The 19,450-nt window shown below is 41.4% G+C and overlaps 1 protein-coding gene across 1 annotated transcript in view; it reads left to right on the forward strand.

Annotated features, from left to right (window-relative positions):
- Positions 1-19,450, forward strand: part of LOC124271311 (5'-3' exoribonuclease 1-like) — an 82,121-nt gene that overhangs the window by 15,472 nt on the left and 47,199 nt on the right. Inside the window, 14 exon segments of the mRNA XM_046706407.1 lie at positions 2,020-2,130; positions 3,283-3,371; positions 4,063-4,150; positions 6,102-6,273; positions 6,747-6,814; positions 7,223-7,357; positions 7,746-7,821; positions 8,417-8,558; positions 9,265-9,354; positions 10,131-10,287; positions 11,054-11,173; positions 11,791-11,960; positions 12,345-12,471; positions 16,109-16,204. Coding sequence (XP_046562363.1) covers positions 2,020-2,130; positions 3,283-3,371; positions 4,063-4,150; positions 6,102-6,273; positions 6,747-6,814; positions 7,223-7,357; positions 7,746-7,821; positions 8,417-8,558; positions 9,265-9,354; positions 10,131-10,287; positions 11,054-11,173; positions 11,791-11,960; positions 12,345-12,471; positions 16,109-16,204 — 1,641 coding nt within the window.

Consider the following 19,450-nt stretch of genomic DNA (forward strand, 5'->3'; position numbering starts at 1 on the left):
ACCGAGGTGACCGGCAACGCCGGCACACTTGGTGGACCCATGACTACAGCTGTGACCGACAGAACCGTAGTTGTCGGAGCCAGGCTGAGAACCTGACTCAAAGCCGAAGCTCGGGCCAGAAACGGTAGCCGAGGAAAGGACGTCCCCCAAGCCGAGACTCCCCCCCGGAGGCATGTCTCACACCGGAGCCTAGGCTCAGGTTGGGAGGGTCCCTGACAGATGCCCCGGCGCCACCACCAGAACTCAGACAGACGCCAATCTCCTGACTGATACCAGACATCGCGTCTTAGACTAGCAATTTGACCGAGGTCATCTGTTGCTGCAACAAATTTGATATCATATCAAATGTTAAAGGTGCAGTGGGGGCAGGAATTGTTGCGGGCAGTGCTTGCGAAGTATAAGCAGAAGGAACAGTAGGTGCAGGGATTGGAGTAGAATCCGCCACCTTCGCTCACCTCACCCCCACATCGGATAATGTGGAGGACGAGGGGGAGGAAGATTTCTTCTTATGTGTTTTTTGGGGGTTCTTGCACCCAAATATTTGGAGCCAGTTGAATACCGAGCAGCCTTTCAAGTTTTTGTACTTGAAAGGCATGCCAAAAGAGACCTTTGATGAAATTAAAGCAACTTATGGGGAGGATGCCCCATCGTATGACGTAGTTAAACACTGGCATCGCCAGTTTAAATGTGGTCGGAAATGTGTGAAAAACTGCTCCATTCCTGGTCGACCTCTTTCAGCCATTGATAAAGACACTGTCCGTCAAGTATAGACTGCCATTTTGGAAGATCGCTGTATAACTGTTTGCCAATTAGCACATGATATCAAGTTCTGTGTAGGGTCTGTGGAAAAAATCATTCATGACAATTTGCACATGCATAAGGTGTCTGCACGATGGATTCCCAGGTTGCTCACACCTTTCCAGAAGCAGAAATGAGTCAGTTGCTCAAAGGCTCTTTTGGACATGTGCCAAGAAAACCAGGCAAACTTTCTAACTATGAAGTCATTTTCGAAAGGAACACGCTTCCCAGATGATGAAACACTGTTTTCGGAAGTCAAGTCATGGTTTGATACACAACCTACTGACCTTTTCAAGCAAGGTCTTCATAGTTGCATAAAATGATAGGAGAAGTGTGTAACTCTTGGTGGCTGCTATGTAGAGAAGGACTAATAACTGTGCCAAGTTTTGTTCCACTAAGTCCACTGCAAGTGGTTCAGGGGAAATCTTTAATGAACGCCCCTCGTATATGAACTCCCTACTACAAGCTTACAGTAACATGTAGAAAGGAAGCCACAACTGCGTGGTCCGCCATTTTGCCTGCCACATGGCAGGAAAACAGAGCCCCAAGGCGCAAGTTACAACAAATGATGAATGAGAATATCAATATATGAAGTCCATCTAACTGCGTAAAGAAAGAAACCATACATACAGTTTGAGAAACTCATCATAGTCAATAGGAGAGATAAACTCTAACGAACACCACGCACGTCAGCTCAACAGAACGACAGCATGAAAAGTGAGGTACGAAGTATAGACAGCGAAAGTTACCTGCTCTTGGCTGTAGGGGGGCCCTTTGGGGTCCTGTAGGGGTGGTCTCACAAGACAAAAACGATTTTTTGGTTTTGTAAATATTTCTAATAAAATATTGTTACAACTGTCATAGGATTTAAAATGGACATTTAAATGCTTATATGCTTATATGTACCCCAAGGAGGACTTCTGAAAAAGAATATGTAGCTTTGAATATTCTACCAATATTTGCAGCACTTTGGGATTTCCACCTGTATTAAGCTAATGATAATGATGTTACTGAAATACTGAAAAAAGATACATTCAAAGAGAACCTCCCTCACTTTGTTGAACCATGAGTTTGTAAATTTTACTTGACATTACATATATTGCAACCAAAAGTGCTCTATGTTATCCATTCTTTAATGACAAAATGCAAGAAAAATACCTCCAAATTGTGTTTAGTTTTGAAACTACTCCTTGTTCTAATTATTTGTTTGTGATATTTCAGACCCCTGGGGAGGGAGAACACAAGGTCATGGACTTCATCCGTTATGAAAAGTCACAGCCAGGTTATGACCCTAACACACGCCACTGTCTTTATGGCCTGGATGCTGATCTTGTAAGTTGTCATTTGTGTAGTGCTAAACTTTTCATAGGGATATTTTTATGTGTCCAGGAGACACAAAGCTGATTCTCAAACATTTAAGTATATCTGGCATAAATAATGATAACAATGGCCATTTATAAAGTGCCTATTTCCACACACTTGTGTATGCTCAAAGCGCTAACACATTATTACCCCAGATAACCCAACTGCCTGTTAGGCGCTAGAAGGTTATTGTCACATGACTTATCCCACCAGGTACCCATTTTCTGCTGGGTTAACAGAGGCAATTTTGAACAAACTCACTTGCCTAAGGTGAGACCACATGTATCTCATGTGCTTCGTTGTGGGGCAGGACTGAAGTCCGAGAATCTCTCAGGAGTCAAGCTGCCAAACACGGTCACCTATCCAAGAATTCTCCGGCTCAACGTTACTTAACTTCAACTGATTTATGACCTGCACTTTATGCACGGGACCACACACCACCACGCATAACTGTCTTTATCGGATGTAATGAATTCTACTTTCTTCTGTGCAGTTGCTTCCTTTGGTGTTGCCAGGAACTGCTGGTCTTGGTATGGAATCCCAGATTTTTTCCCAATTATGATTCTTGGTCTGAAAGTACCATGCCATTGTTTTCAGGTTAAATTGGTAAAAGTCTTCTTTCTGTGTTCAAGGCGTTGGGGTAGCCTAGTGGTTAAAGCGTTCGCTCATCACTCTGAATACCCAGATTCAAGTCCCCACATGGGTACAATGTGTGAAGCCCATTTCTGATGTCCCCCAATATTCTGATATTGCTGGAATATTGCTAAAAGCGGCGCAAAACTAAACTCACTCACTCACTGTTTCTGTGTTCATTACTGTTCATTATATAATACATTCCAGTCTTTGTCAAATCTTATTTATTCCTGTGTCCTTATGCACATGGTCCCAACCAATGAAGATCCAGGTTAGAATTGGTCTTAAGCAACCCATGCTTGTCGTAAGAGGCGACAAACGGGATCGGGTGGTCGACTCGCTGACTTGGTTGACACATGTCAAGGTATCCCAACTGCATAGATCGATGCTCATGCTGTTGATTGCTGGATTGTCTGGTCCAGACTCTACAGTTTTAACTTAAGATGTGAACAGCCATTGTAGAATTCTGACCGGTAATTTCTATTTCAGATCGTACTGGGTTTGGCAACACATGAACCTCATTTCTCTCTCCTCCGCGAAGAAGTCCGATTTGGCGGAAAGAGAGAGAGGAACAAGAGGTGAGATAGTAACAGTAACCATATCACTGGTACCTTTCAATATTTTCCTGTTTAGATTATTGTGTTCATTTCATGTGAGCCACAAATCATCACCAAAATACACGTAAATTGCATAATCAATGTTGTGTTATTTTAACAAGGACATAATGAAAAACATGTAAAAGGAATGTCCTTGTCATTACCCTACCAGGCATTTTGAGTAAAAACCAAAAACTAGTACATTTAGAGTCAGTATTCTGCATCTCAGCATCTCTGTGGGAAAACAGTATAAAAACGGCACAAGTCCGCACCATTACAAGCGCACTGACCATCACTATATGAGTGGAGTAACCTTAAACACACAGTTTTATCTCACCTCCCGACAAATGAATATTCAATCCATTGATGACCTGTGAAGATATGGGTTAGAATTGATCTTAACCAACCCATGCTTGTTGTAACATGCTTGACTGACAGGATCAGGTGGTCAGACTCGCTTGGATGACACACGTCATTGTATCCCAGTTGCGTAGGTTGATGCTCATACTGTTGATCAGTGGATCAGACCACTGCGATGTAGCTGGGATATTGCTGAGTGTGGCGTTAAACAACAAACCAACCAACCAACCAAATCACTCCACTGAACTCATTGCTCCACGTGTCACTATTTGTTAGTGCAACATTGTTATAGTATCTTGTACCTTTTCTCCAGGCCATCAACACCTGAAGAAACAACCTTCCATCTCCTCCATCTGTCTCTGCTCAGGGAATATCTAGATTATGAGTTCTCTGCACTAAGAGTAAGTGGTGATGGTTTAATGTATTTCAGCCCTGTTTTGTTTGTGATCATTTCATACTTAGGTCCAGATATAGTCATAAATTCTACTGGAAATTGTCCAAGGAACAAACTTTTAAGCATGGAAAGGGTTGGATGGTGGCAGTGTATGACTTGACGGAGAGTATAACAGTTGTTACCAGCTTGCAACACCTTTGTTACACCAGTGGTAACAACGCTCCCACCAATCAAGGTGTGGCCATTACAGGAATATTGAAATTTGCTGTCTATTCCATAATATAGGAGGGGCGGTGGGGTAGCCTAGTGGTTAAAGCGTTCGCTCGTCACGCCGAAGACCCGGGTTCGATTCCCCACATGGGTACAATGTGTGAAGCCGATTTCTGGTGTCCCCCACCGTGATATTGCTGGAATATTGCTCAAAAGCGGCGTAAAACCATACTCACTCACTCACTCACTCCATAATATAGGGAAATTTATTTATTTTGTGTATGTCTTTGTGAATGTCATAATTGTGAATCACCTGATCACCATCATCACCTGATCACAGAACTGGAACATTGCTGACAGTGATGTTTAACACCATCACTGACACCACCATGTTTAACACCATCACTGACACCACCATATTTAACACCATCACTGACACCACCATCATCTGATCACAGAGCTGGAACATTGCTGACAGTGATGTTAACACCGTCACTTACATCACCATCACCTGATCAAAAGCTGGAATATTGCTGACAGTGATGTTTAACACCATCACTTACATCACCATCACCTGATCAAAAGCTGGAATATTGCTGACAGTGATGTTTAACACCATCACTTACATCACCATCACCTGATCAAAAGCTGGAATATTGCTGACAGTGATGTTTAACACCATCACTTACATCACCTGATCAAAAGCTGGAACATTGCTGACAGTGATGTTTAACACCATCACTAACATCACCATCACCTGATCAAAAGCTGGAATATTGCTGACAGTGATGTTTAACACCATCACTTACATCACCATCACCTGATCAAAAGCTGGAATATTGCTGACAGTGATGTTTAACACCATCACTTACATCACCATCACCTGATCAAAAGCTGGAACATTGCTGACAGTGATGTTTAACACCATCACTAACATCACCATCACCTGATCAAAGCTGGAATATTGCTGACAGTGATGTTTAACACCATCACTAACATCACCATCACCTGATCAAAAGCTGGAATATTGCTGACAGTGATGTTTAACACCATCACTTACATCACCTGATCAAAAGCTGGAACATTGCTGACAGTGATGTTTAACACCATCACTAACATCACCATCACCTGATCAAAGCTGGAATATTGCTGACAGTGATGTTTAACACCATCACTTACATCACCATCACCTGATCAAAAGCTGGAACATTGCTGACAGTGATGTTTAACACCATCACTAACATCACCATCACCTGATCAAAAGCTGGAATATTGCTGACAGTGATGTTTAACACCATCACTAACATCACCATCACCTGATCAAAAGCTGGAATATTGCTGACAGTGATGTTTAACACCATCACTGACATCACAATGTTTAACACCATCACTGACATCACCATGTTTAACACCATCACTGACACCACCATGTTTAACACCATCACTGACATCACCATGTTTAACACCATCACTGACATCACCATCACCTGATCACACAGCTGGAATATTGCTGACAGTGATGTTTAACACCATCACTGACACCACCATGTTTAACACCATCACTGACACCACCATGTTTAACACCATCACTGGCATCACCATGTTTAACACCATCACTGACATCACCATCACCTGATCACACAGCTGAAACATTACTGAATGTGATTTTGAACACCATTTACTAACTCCCAGGTTTTGACAAAGGTACTGACTGTCAAAAATTTCTAATTCATCTTTCACATTTTCAGAAAAAGAAACTGCCATTTCCTTATGACGTAGAGGGCATTATAGATGACTGGATTCTGATGGGATTCCTGGTGGGCAATGACTTCATCCCACATCTGCCTAACCTACACATCAACCATGATGCATTGCCGTATCTGTGGCGGACATATGAAGAGGTGCTGCCATCACTCGATGGTATGTTCAGCAGGAACACCTCACTTTATCATTGTATGGGGGTCAGTGTAGCCAGTGGCGCAAGATATGCTTTCCCTTTTCCGATCATCAGATTTTAAGCATACCGATTTTAATGCATTTCCCACAACCTGAAGTTATCATGGTCATATCATTGAACATATGAAACAAAGGTGCTTGTCAATTTCTTAGTAATGTAGCTGGAGAAAATATGGATTGTAATATACGTGAAGACAAACAAGTGACTTTGTATATAGATTTGTTTTTGCAGTCCACAGTTAGTATCATGAGACTGAGAATGTGTTTAGGTTCCCCATTATGTTTTAGTAATATTATAGAATCTTGGCAGTGGCTTCTGTTCTTACAAAAACTTGAAAACATTTTTTAATCTATGTTTCTTGTCATGTTTCAACTCCATGATGTTATTGTGTTCAGTCTGTTGCCTTTGTGAAACATTCATAATGTTGTTTACACAGGTTATTTGAATGAGGGTGGTCATTTGAATTTGAAAAGATTTGAGAAGTATCTTGAGGCTCTGGCAAAGGTAAGTTTGTTCCTTTGATTTTAACATGTTCTTAGTTTGTTATCCTGTGCACAAATCCTGGATAACTCTCTCCATCATCTTAGCTTCTCCGATGTTCAGAAACCTGATTTGATTCCCAGATCTCTCTGGTTGTGTTTAAAGATTTGTCAGCACCACTCTTATGTTCATAGGTTTTAACATTAGTATTAAACATTTAAGAACTGTAGGGTGGCAGGGTAGCTTAGTGGTTAAAGCGTTCGCTCATCACGCCGAAGACCCGGGTTCAATTCCCCACATGGGTACTATGTGTGAAGCCCATTTCTGGTGTCCCCCCGCCGTGATATTGCTGGAATATTGCTGAAAGTGATGTAAAACTAAACTCACTCGCTCTTGTACTTGAAACTGACTGTATAGTAACTGACCTTTCAGTTTGACATTGAGAAGTTCAGTGATCAGTTTACGGACATGAAGTGGATGGAGAGCAAGCTAGGAAAGAAACATGTCAATGAAGCAGCCGCCAAAGCCGCACAGGAGGAGAATGAGCGGAAAAAAGAGAGAAAAAAGGTGACTTTTATGTTTTATGCAAATATGCCATTTCTTATTGTGAATTCTGGTGTCCCCCACCATGATATTGCTGGAATATTGCTAAAAGCAGCATAAAACCCAACTCACTCACTCACTCTTATTGTGAAAAATCGTTCATCAAGAACATACTATTTAACCAGTGTAAACGGGAGGACTGTCAAACACTGGTGTGAGTTAAAGGGAGCTATGTAGATAAGTTACTTGAGGTTTGCCACAACCACAAGATGTAAGGGAAATGCCATGACCAAGCTTTTACTTCAAGACAACTGTACGTTTGACACATCAGCTTGACAACAGTGTTGGACTTTAGTTCCCCAAGTTGTCATCGTTTCTTGTCATGCTTACATGTATCGTTTTGGTGTTACAGTCTTTCAACGATACAAATCCATTTGCTGCACTGGAGGGTGTGGTAGATGAGTTTGATCCAAGTCTGTCTGATTCTGGTGAGTTGACATTGTGTGAGAATTTTTTTTACACTGCTTTCAAGTTGATTGCACTTCCATAACAATGTTCACCCACGTGGGTATGGTTGGGTGGGCCTTGAATTGGCCCTTGAGTTTGAGTTGGAACATATAAAAATTTGGCTATTGGCTTTTTATGACAGTCATTTCATGATTATAAACTTACATTGACTCTGGGCGGTGGGGTAGCCTAGTGGTTAAGGTGTTTGCTCATCATGCCGAAGACCTGTGTTCAATTCCCCATATGAGCTCAATGTGTCAAACCCATATTATGTTTGTCCCACCGTGATATTGCTGGGATATTGCTAAAAGCAGCGTGAAACTAAACTCACTAACTCCAAAGACTGATCATTTTGATTGATATTACTTACCTGTGTGGATGAATATATACTGAGGGAAGAAAATAAGGGATCATATGAAAGCACACGTGTTCCTTTATTTTTTTCCAGGTTTCTTCACAAGCGTTGTAACGCACAGCTTGTGAAGAAACCTGGAAACAAATAAAGGAACACTTGTGCTTTCATGTGATCCCTTATTTTTTTCCCTCAGTATATTTCCTTGAACTGTGTAATTGTAGGTGCTGACACATTCACAGAGCCAACAGAGGAGACAACTCTGTCAGATCTGTCTGATGATGATGTCGACACATTTGCTGCTGAGTTTAGACAGCACAAACGCAACTATTACATGGACAAACTGGACTACCATACTGTCACACCGTAAGTACAGCCCCACAGTTTAATGTTGTGACAGGGTAGCCTAGTGTTAAATCATTCTCTTGTATTGCAGAAAGCAAGGGCTCGATTCCCTACACAGTGCAGCCTATGCTGCTAGGATATTTGAAAAAATTAATTATTTGATAACTGAATATGAATCTGCTAACAGGATTAGACCAGAGACCATATAATAGATCTCTGATTAGACCTAATGAATCATTTATGAATGCATTCATTCTTTCATAATCCTGATATGCTGTGTTACCAGAGCGAGCTTGAGTCTAGTTCATTCCAATCTCTCTTGGCTCTCTCGAGACCTTAACGGCTCTCAACTGAAGACAATCTTCTCTTAATTAGACCCTACAGAATCTACTGTATCACCATGCGAAAGTCCAGGTTTGATTCTCCACATAGGCGCAATGCATTTGGTTGTAGGACATTCATATATCATCATGGGTGGTGGGGTAGCCTAGTGGTTAAAGCATTCGCTCGTCACACAAAAGGCCCTGGTTCGATTCCCCACATGGGTACAATGTGTGAAGCCCATTTTTGGCGTCCCCCGCCGTGATATTGCTGGAATATTGCTAAAATCGGCATAAAACCCAACTCACTCACTCACTCACTCACTCACTCACTCACTCACTCACTCACTCACTCACTCACTCACTCACTCACTCACTCACTCACTCACTCATCATTTCTGTTGCAGTGAAGTGCTACAAGACCAGGCTCGGGGGTATGTGACAGCCATACAGTGGATCCTCCTCTACTACTTTGAAGGCGTGCCATCTTGGAGCTGGTATGTAAGCTTATGAACAATCATGAGTGTTTCAAGATTGTCTCTGTTCTTTTTGTTTTATTGAATATACTGCTGCAGGGCACTGGTGATGCTCTTTCAGCTGTTGGTTGGTTATGTTCACAAATAAAATGCGTGTTTACAATAGTGGTGGTCCGATTAATTGAAATAATCGAAGATTGGTCGCAATAACAAAACGACCAAGCAATCGATCATGTTTTCTCATAATCGAACACAATCAATTTTGGAACACTTGTTTGCAATAACAATATTTTCACAAGGTTGGTTTTGTCTGTTAGATTTCATTAGCACTACAAGCTCTTCCAATTCATGATTGAATTTATTTTAAAGACTCCGTGAAATTCATGTTCCTAACATGCTAGTCATCCTTTAGATATGTGAAATTTGCAAATGCAATTTGTGCATTTTGCAAAGAAAACGAAAGAACTACATGTTTTTTTCTTTATCTTTTGTGCATTAACAAACATAACCAGGAAAATTTGATAAATGACGCTAACCAATTATTTTCGATGATTTATCGGTTGTAATGAACCAATCATCAATTATGAGATTGAAACCAATTCCCAACACTAGTTTAAAAAGAGATCTACTTGTAACTTTACATTTCTTCTGTGTCTCATGAATTATCTGGATTAATTCATAATGCTGTGATACAGAACAGAATGTTACAAGACTTGGGCTACTGGCTAAAGTCACAGGCTGTACCAGTGTGGTCAATAACTTTCATTGCATATTAACTCCCTTGTGTGTGACCACAGGTTCTACCCCCACCACTATGCACCATACATCAGTGATGTGAAGGACTTCAGTGACATGAAGATGGAGTTCCATCTGGGGAAACCCTTCCTGCCGTTCCAGCAACTCATGGCTGTTCTGCCAGCTGCTAGCAAGGACCTTCTACCAGAAGCATTCAGGGTGAGTGCAGTCATATACCCAATTGGGATTTCAGAATCAAAATGGTCCTCAGTGAGCTTTGCTTATGAGAGCTGATCGATAAGGATCAGTGGTCAGGCTGTTACTTGGTACTTTGTGTATTAGGGACTGCCCATTATTTATGGCTAGGGGGGTGATGATGATTTTTATGGAGAAGCATGTACAATCTGACCCCCCCTAAAAATTTTGTACAAAGTAAGTGCCCCCCCCCCCCTGCATGTCATGTACCTCCCCAGAACAAAAGGGGTGACACCCCTTAAAATCATCATCACCCCCTAGACATAAATTATGAATGGTCCCTTATGAAGACTGAATAATGTTTCACTGACTCTACTAACTCTCACTCTACAGCCTCTAATATTTACTTTCAAGATGTGACTGAAACATCGTTCTCTCATTCCGCAGACTAATATTCACATGATTTAATTCAAGCAATATTCACTCACTCAACATATTCTAATAATTATGTTATTTAACTCAAACTATATTTGCTCTCTTAAGCCTATAGTCTATGTTGACATCCTCTATGTGCTTGTGCCACATGGGTACAATGTGTGAAGCCCATTTCTGGTGTCCCCTGCTGTGATGTTACTGGAATACTGCTAAAAGCGGCGTAAGACCACACTCTCTCACTGACCCACTCACTCAATGGCTCACTCACTCACTCACTCACTCACTCACTCACTCACTCACTCACTCACTCACTCACTCACTCACTCACTCACTCACTCTGCTTGTGTGTTAACAGGGCCTGATGACCATGGATACTTCCCCTATCATCGACTTCTACCCAGTCAACTTCAAGACAGATCTCAATGGCAAGCAGCAGGACTGGGAGGCTGTAGTTCTCATACCTTTTATTAAAGAGGTAAGGTGATCAGAGTCCTCCACTGTAACCGTTTGTCTGATTTATTCACAGCCAAATACAGATTTTGTTTCATTACTGCAGACAATATTGACCTGTGGTTTTGTTTTACTGGAAGAATTACTTACGGCTTTGTGATCATTGTTTCTATTCAGAGCTAATGGCAAAAAGGGGATTGATTGGTGTTTAGTGGATTAACACAGTTTTGTTTTCCGCTTGCAGTGTTTGGGTTTGAAAAGAAATGTATCTCAACAGCTTATACGATGCCATTTTCCCTTTTAATCAGTTTGCATCTTGACATGTTATTGTTCATGTCAGGATATCCGAAATGAATTATTCTCCTCAAATATCAACCACTTTTGCATATTATGCTCTTTTCAGTCAGGGGCGGTGGGCTAGCCTAATGGTTAAAGCGTTGGCTCATCACGCCGAAGACCCGTGTTCGAATCCCCACATGGGTACAATGTGTGAAGCCCATTTCTGGTGTGCCCCGCCGTGATGTTGCTGGAATATTGCTAAAAGCAGCGTAAAACCAAACTCAGTCAGTCAGTATTATGCTCTTTTCAGTCTGTCCTCAAGAGTAAAATTCAGCCTAATTTTCATTTTGTTTTCAACTTCAGGAGCGGTTGTTGGAAACAATGCAGCCCAAGTATGACTCTATGACCAAAGCAGAGAGTGCAAGAAACAAACATGGTCCCAGTACAGTGTTTGTGTATGATGAGGAACGACAAGAGCCATACTTGTCTCGTCTCCCAGGCATATTCCCTGACATAAATGTCAATCACACAAGGTATGGAACAATTGTCAACACTTATTGTCTTAAATTATTCTCTAATCCAATGGGGTCAGTGGGGTAACCTCGTGGTTAAAGCTTTCGCTCGTCACCCTGAAGACTCCACATGGGTACAATGTGTGAAGCCCATTTTTGGTATCACCCGCCATGATATTGCTGGAATAGTGCTAAAAGCGTCGTAAAACCATACTCACTCACTCTAATCCCGTGTTGAATGATTGATAATAGGTAATTGTTTGCTCTATCAGTTCTCAGTTTGTTAGGTTCACTCTCTAGGGTTACATTTGGTAAGCTATTGAGAGAATGTCTTGATATCAGTATGAAGCTGTTGAGAGTTCCACCTCCACTGAAGGGTGATAACTGGTGTGGTTGTGTTCACAGACAGGAGGAGATTCCCCTGGAGTTATACAGAGTGGATGGTAACAAGTTGAAGAAGGGTGTGCTGCCTGAGGTGCGACTAGATGTGTACTTCCCTGGGTTCCCAACACTCTTCCACATCAAACACTCGGTGAGTACCATTGAACTGTACTGTTTCAAATCAAACACTAGTGGGTCACCTACTTTCTTCCACATCAAACACTCGGTGAGTACCATTGAACTGTACTCTTTCAAATCAAACACTAGTGAGTCACCTACTTTCTTCCACATCAAACACTCGGTGAGTACCATTGAACTGTACTGTTTCAACTCAAACACTAGTGAGTCACCTACTTTCTTCCACATCAAACACTTTCGGTGAGTACCATTGAACTGTACTGTTTCAACTCAAACACTAGTGAGTCACCTACTTTCTTCCACATCAAACACTCGGTGAGTACCATTGAACTGTACTGTTTCAACTCAAACACTAGTGAGTCACCTACTTTCTTCCACATCAAACACTCGGTGAGTACCATTGAACTGTACTGTTTCAACTCAAACACTAGTGAGTCACCTACTTTCTTCCACATCAAACACTCGGTGAGTACCATTGAACTGTACTGTTTCAAATCAAACACTAGTGAGTCACCTACTTTCTTCCACATCAAACACTTTCGGTGAGTACCATTGAACTGTACTCTTTCAAATCAAACACTAGTGAGTCACCTACTTTCTTCCACATCAAACACTCTCGGTGAGTACCATTGAACTGTACTGTTTCAAATCAAACACTAGTGAGTCACCTACTTTCTTCCACATCAAACACTCGGTGAGTACCATTGAACTGTACTCTTTCAAATCAAACACTAGTGAGTCACCTACTTTCTTCCACATCAAACACTCGGTGAGTACCATTGAACTGTACTCTTTCAAATCAAACACTAGTGAGTCACCTACTTTCTTCCACATCAAACACTCGGTGAGTACCATTGAACTGTACTGTTTCAACTCAAACACTAGTGAGTCACCTACTTTCTTCCACATCAAACACTCGGTGAGTACCATTGAACTGTACTGTTTCAACTCAAACACTAGTGAGTCACCTACTTTCTTCCACATCAAACACTCGGTGAGTACCATTGAACTGTACTGTTTCAAATCAAACACTAGTGAGTCACCTACTTTCTTCCACATCAAACACTCGGTGAGTACCATTGAACTGTACTGTTTCAACTCAAACACTAGTGAGTCACCTACTTTCTTCCACATCAAACACTCGTGAGTACCATTGAACTGTACTCTTTCAAATCAAACACTAGTGAGTCACCTACTTTCTTCCACATCAAACACTCGGTGAGTACCATTGAACTGTACTGTTTCAAATCAAACACTAGTGAGTCACCTACTTTCTTCCACATCAAACACTCGGTGAGTACCATTGAACTGTACTGTTTCAACTCAAACACTAGTGAGTCACCTACTTTCTTCCACATCAAACACTCGGTGAGTACCATTGAACTGTACTGTTTCAACTCAAACACTAGTGAGTCACCTACTTTCTTCCACATCAAACACTCGGTGAGTACCATTGAACTGTACTGTTTCAAATCAAACACTAGTGAGTCACCTACTTTCTTCCACATCAAACACTTTCGGTGAGTACCATTGAACTGTACTGTTTCAAATCAAACACTAGTGAGTCACCTACTTTCTTCCACATCAAACACTCGGTGAGTACCATTGAACTGTACTGTTTCAACTCAAACACTAGTGAGTCACCTACTTTCTTCCACATCAAACACTCGGTGAGTACCATTGAACTGTACTGTTTCAACTCAAACACTAGTGAGTCACCTACTTTCTTCCACATCAAACACACTCGGTGAGTACCATTGAACTGTACTGTTTCAAATCAAACACTAGTGAGTCACCTACTTTCTTCCACATCAAACACTCGGTGAGTACCATTGAACTGTACTGTTTCAACTCAAACACTAGTGAGTCACCTACTTTCTTCCACATCAAACACTTTCGGTGAGTACCATTGAACTGTACTCTTTCAAATCAAACACTAGTGAGTCACCTACTTTCTTCCACATCAAACACTCGGTGAGTACCATTGAACTGTACTCTTTCAAATCAAACACTAGTGAGTCACCTACTTTCTTCCACATCAAACACTCGGTGAGTACCATTGAACTGTACTGTTTCAAATCAAACACTAGTGAGTCACCTACTTTCTTCCACATCAAACACTCGGTGAGTACCATTGAACTGTACTGTTTCAAATCAAACACTAGTGAGTCACCTACTTTCTTCCACATCAAACACTCGGTGAGTACCATTGAACTGTACTGTTTCAACTCAAACACTAGTGAGTCACCTACTTTCTTCCACATCAAACACTCGGTGAGTACCATTGAACTGTACTGTTTCAAATCAAACACTAGTGAGTCACCTACTTTCTTCCACATCAAAACACTCGGTGAGTACCATTGAACTGTACTCTTTCAAATCAAACACTAGTGAGTCACCTACTTTCTTCCACATCAAACACTCGGTGAGTACCATTGAACTGTACTGTTTCAAATCAAACACTAGTGAGTCACCTACTTTCTTCCACATCAAACACTCGGTGAGTACCATTGAACTGTACTCTTTCAAATCAAACACTAGTGAGTCACCTACTTTCTTCCACATCAAACACTCGGTGAGTACCATTGAACTGTACTGTTTCAACTCAAACACTAGTGAGTCACCTACTTTCTTACACATTGAACACTCTGATGTTGTTGTGTTTGGCAATCAGAAACCCATGTGTATTACCTTTCCTTATGAAAATGTGTTGAAAAGACAACGCAACCTTGCCAGTCTGGACCATGTTATTGTGAAAATCCCTTTGTTCTGGTGATTGTGTCACACATAGCAAGCATAACGCCACCACTTACCTATGATCCATTAAACCATACATTTGATAATGTTGATGTACAGGGGTGGAAATAACCCATTGCCTGAGGTCCGAGTGGTTTTTTTTGTCGGGCAAGCAAATTTGTATATCACACTGTACAGGTGTCCAGTTGACTTTCCAATGTTAATTATGTTGTTCATTTGAAAAATCAGCAAGAAAATGGTTGGTATAGTGGAAAAATTATCAGGGCAAGTGACTTTACATGTGCTACTGTACCGGAGTACACTATCGATTTGAAAGTTATTTCCACTCCTGATGTAATGCTGATAGTTTCATATAGTTTATGTGTGTGATTTCCCAAATATAACATGTTACATTTGACCACTTTCTAATGGCATTGGAGGGCGGTGGGGTAGGCAAATGGTTTAAGCGTTGGCTCGTCACGCGAAGACCCAGATTCGATTCCCCACATGGGCACAATGTGTGAAGGTCATTTCTGGTGTACCCCGCCATGATGTTGCTGGAATATTGCTAAAAGCGTCATAAAACCATACTCACTCACTCACTCTAAATGGCATTGTGTATTCATAGCTTTCGGCTGGGGGAGCCATACCAATTTACATTCATCAGAGGGGCACACAAAGTCCCTCGCCTACACTACCAGTTGTCTGATTTTCATTTTGTGGAAGCTGCTGTGGGTGATTTGGATAGGTGGCTGACTTTCTGGGCTGGCGCGTCGGTGCCTGGCTTTGATGGTTTCGGGCTCGAATACCTGATGGGACTCAAAACAGCAAAAATACAAGAGTCAGTACTTTACTGAAAAAGTCTAATCCCAAATATAACATGTTATTGTTGATGTGTTGGTTTGGGTCTGCAGGCTGTACTGAAGAAGGAGGGAGTCAAGGTCTTTCAGATGAACAGTCGTGGAGAAAACATGATCCTCACCATCACACAGAGCGAAGACCTTAACATGGTGAGTGACTGCATAAGAACAGTCTGTAATGAATTAGTCTGAACCAGACTGATTATAGTCTGGGTGATTGATGGCATAGAGTACCTGTTAATCAAGTCTGAACCAGGCTGATTTGTTTGATTGTGTATGCTGTAGGTGAGAGACAAGTCTGTGAATTCAACCAGACTGACATAGTCTGGTGATTGATGGCATGAATGTGTAAGCTGTAGGTGAGAGAATGTATTCCAGCTTGACACAGTCTGTAATGAATTAAGTCTGAACCAGAATGATTATAGTCTGGTGATTGATGGCATGAGTACCTGTTGTTGTTTGGTGTAAGCTGTAGGTGAGAGAATGTATTCCAGCTTGACACAGTCTGTAATGAATTAAGTCTGAACCAGACTGATTATAGTCTGGTGATTGATGGCATGAGTACCTGTTGTTGTTTGGTGTAAGCTGTAGGTGAGAGAATGTATTCCAGCTTGACACAGTCTGTAATGAATTAAGTCTGAACCAGGCTGATTATAGTCTGGTGATTGATGGCATGAGTACCTGTTGTTGTTTGGTGTAAGCTGTAGGTGAGAGAATGTATTCCAGCTTGACACAGTCTGTAATGAATTAAGTCTGAACCAGACTGATTATAGTCTGGTGATTGATGGCATGAGTACCTGGTGTTGTTTGGTGTAAGCTGTAGGTGAGAGAATGTATTCCAGCTTGACACAGTCTGTAATGAATTAAGTCTGAACCAGACTGATTATAGTCTGGTGATTGATGGCATGAGTACCTGGTGTTGTTTGGTGTAAGCTGTAGGTGAGAGAATGTATTCCAGCTTGACACAGTCTGTAATGAATTAAGTCTGAACCAGACTGATTATAGTCTGGTGATTGATGGCATGAGTACCTGTTGTTGTTTGGTGTAAGCTGTAGGTGAGAGAATGTATTCCAGCTTGACACAGTCTGTAATGAATTAAGTCTGAACCAGACTGATTATAGTCTGGTGATTGATGGCATGAGTACCTGGTGTTGTTTGGTGTAAGCTGTAGGTGAGAGAATGTATTCCAGCTTGACACAGTCTGTAATGAATCAAGTCTGAACCAGACTGATTATAGTCTGGTGATTGATGGCATGAGTACCTGGTGTTGTTTGGTGTAAGCTGTAGGTGAGAGAATGTATTCCAGCTTGACACAGTCTGTAATGAATTAAGTCTGAACCAGACTGATTATAGTCTGGTGATTGATGGCATGAGTACCTGTTGTTGTTTGGTGTAAGCTGTAGGTGAGAGAATGTATTCCAGCTTGACACAGTCTGTAATGAATTAAGTCTGAACCAGACTGATTATAGTCCAGTGATTGATGGCATGAGTACCTGGTGTTGTTTGGTGTAAGCTGTAGGTGAGAGAATGTATTCCAGCTTGACACAGTCTGTAATGAATCAAGTCTGGACCAGACTGATTATAGTCTGGTGATTGATGGCATGAGTACCTGGTGTTGTTTGGTGTATGCTGTAGGTGAGAGAATGTATTCCAGCTTGACACAGTCTGTAATGAATTAAGTCTGAACCAGACTGATTATAGTCTGGTGATTGATGGCATGAGTACCTGGTGTTGTTTGGTGTAAGCTGTAGGTGAGAGAATGTATTCCAGCTTGACACAGTCTGTAATGAATTAAGTCTGAACCAGGCTGATTATAGTCTGGTGATTGATGGCATGAGTACCTGTTGTGTTGTTTGGTGTAAGCTGTAGGTGAGAGAATGTATTCCAGCTTGACACAGTCTGTAATGAATTAAGTCTGAACCAGACTGATTATAGTCTGGTGATTGATGGCATGAGTACCTGGTGTTGTTTGGTGTAAGCTGTAGGTGAGAGAATGTATTCCAGCTTGACACAGTCTGTAATGAATTAAGTCTGAACCAGACTGATTATAGTCTGGTGATTGATGGCATGAGTACCTGTTGTTGTTTGGTGTAAGCTGTAGGTGAGAGAATGTATTCCAGCTTGACACAGTCTGTAATGAATTAAGTCTGAACCAGACTGATTATAGTCTGGTGATTGATGGCATGAGTACCTGGTGATTTGTTTGGTGTAAGCTGTAGGTGAGAGAATGTATTCCAGCTTGACACAGTCTGTAATGAATTAAGTCTGAACCAGACTGATTATAGTCTGGTGATTGATGGCATGAGTACCTGTTGTTGTTTGGTGTAAGCTGTAGGTGAGAGAATGTATTCCAGCTTGACACAGTCTGTAATGAATTAAGTCTGAACCAGACTGATTATAGTCTGGTGATTGATGGCATGAGTACCTGGTGTTGTTTGGTGTAAGCTGTAGGTGAGAGAATGTATTCCAGCTTGACACAGTCTGTAATGAATTAAGTCTGAACCAGACTGATTATAGTCTGGTGATTGATGGCATGAGTACCTGTTGTTGTTTGGTGTAAGCTGTAGGTGAGAGAATGTATTCCAGCTTGACACAGTCTGTAATGAATTAAGTCTGAACCAGACTGATTATAGTCTGGTGATTGATGGCATGAGTACCTGTTGTTGTTTGGTGTAAGCTGTAGGTGAGAGAATGTATTCCAGCTTGACACAGTCTGTAATGAATTAAGTCTGAACCAGACTGATTATAGTCTGGTGATTGATGGCATGAGTACCTGTTGTTGTTTGGTGTAAGCTGTAGGTGAGAGAATGTATTCCAGCTTGACACAGTCTGTAATGAATTAAGTCTGAACCAGACTGATTATAGTCTGGTGATTGATGGCATGAGTACCTGGTGTTGTTTGGTGTAAGCTGTAGGTGAGAGAATGTATTCCAGCTTGACACAGTCTGTAGTGAATCAAGTCTGAACCAGACTGATTATAGTCTGGTGATTGATGGCATGAATACCTGGTGTTGTTTGGTGTATGCTGTAGGTGAGAGAATGTATTCCAGCTTGACACAGTCTGTAATGAATCAAGTCTGAACCAGGCTGTGCTGTTGATAGTCTGTAAAGCCCTCAACTCCATTGAAAGCATTAACTGTTGATATTCTGTGATTATTATCAGTCTGTCAATAGCATACTAGTATTTGCTCTTCTCTGTCTTTTTCTATCAATTATCTGTGATATAAATGTGCTGTATATTGCCACATCTAAGGCACGTTTTTTCGTACCTGAAATGAGGAGGCTGAGAAGTAGGGGGGCTGTCTTATATGTGGGGTCGTACTATATGCAATGATGTACGGTAATACTGTTCACATCACTCACTTGCTCACTCACCAACAAAATCCAGAATATGGT

The sequence above is a fragment of the Haliotis rubra genome, unplaced genomic scaffold (genome assembly GCF_003918875.1).
Source record: "Haliotis rubra isolate DU_JTF1 unplaced genomic scaffold, ASM391887v1 Scf16, whole genome shotgun sequence".
Classification (NCBI taxonomy): domain Eukaryota; kingdom Metazoa; phylum Mollusca; class Gastropoda; order Lepetellida; family Haliotidae; genus Haliotis; species Haliotis rubra.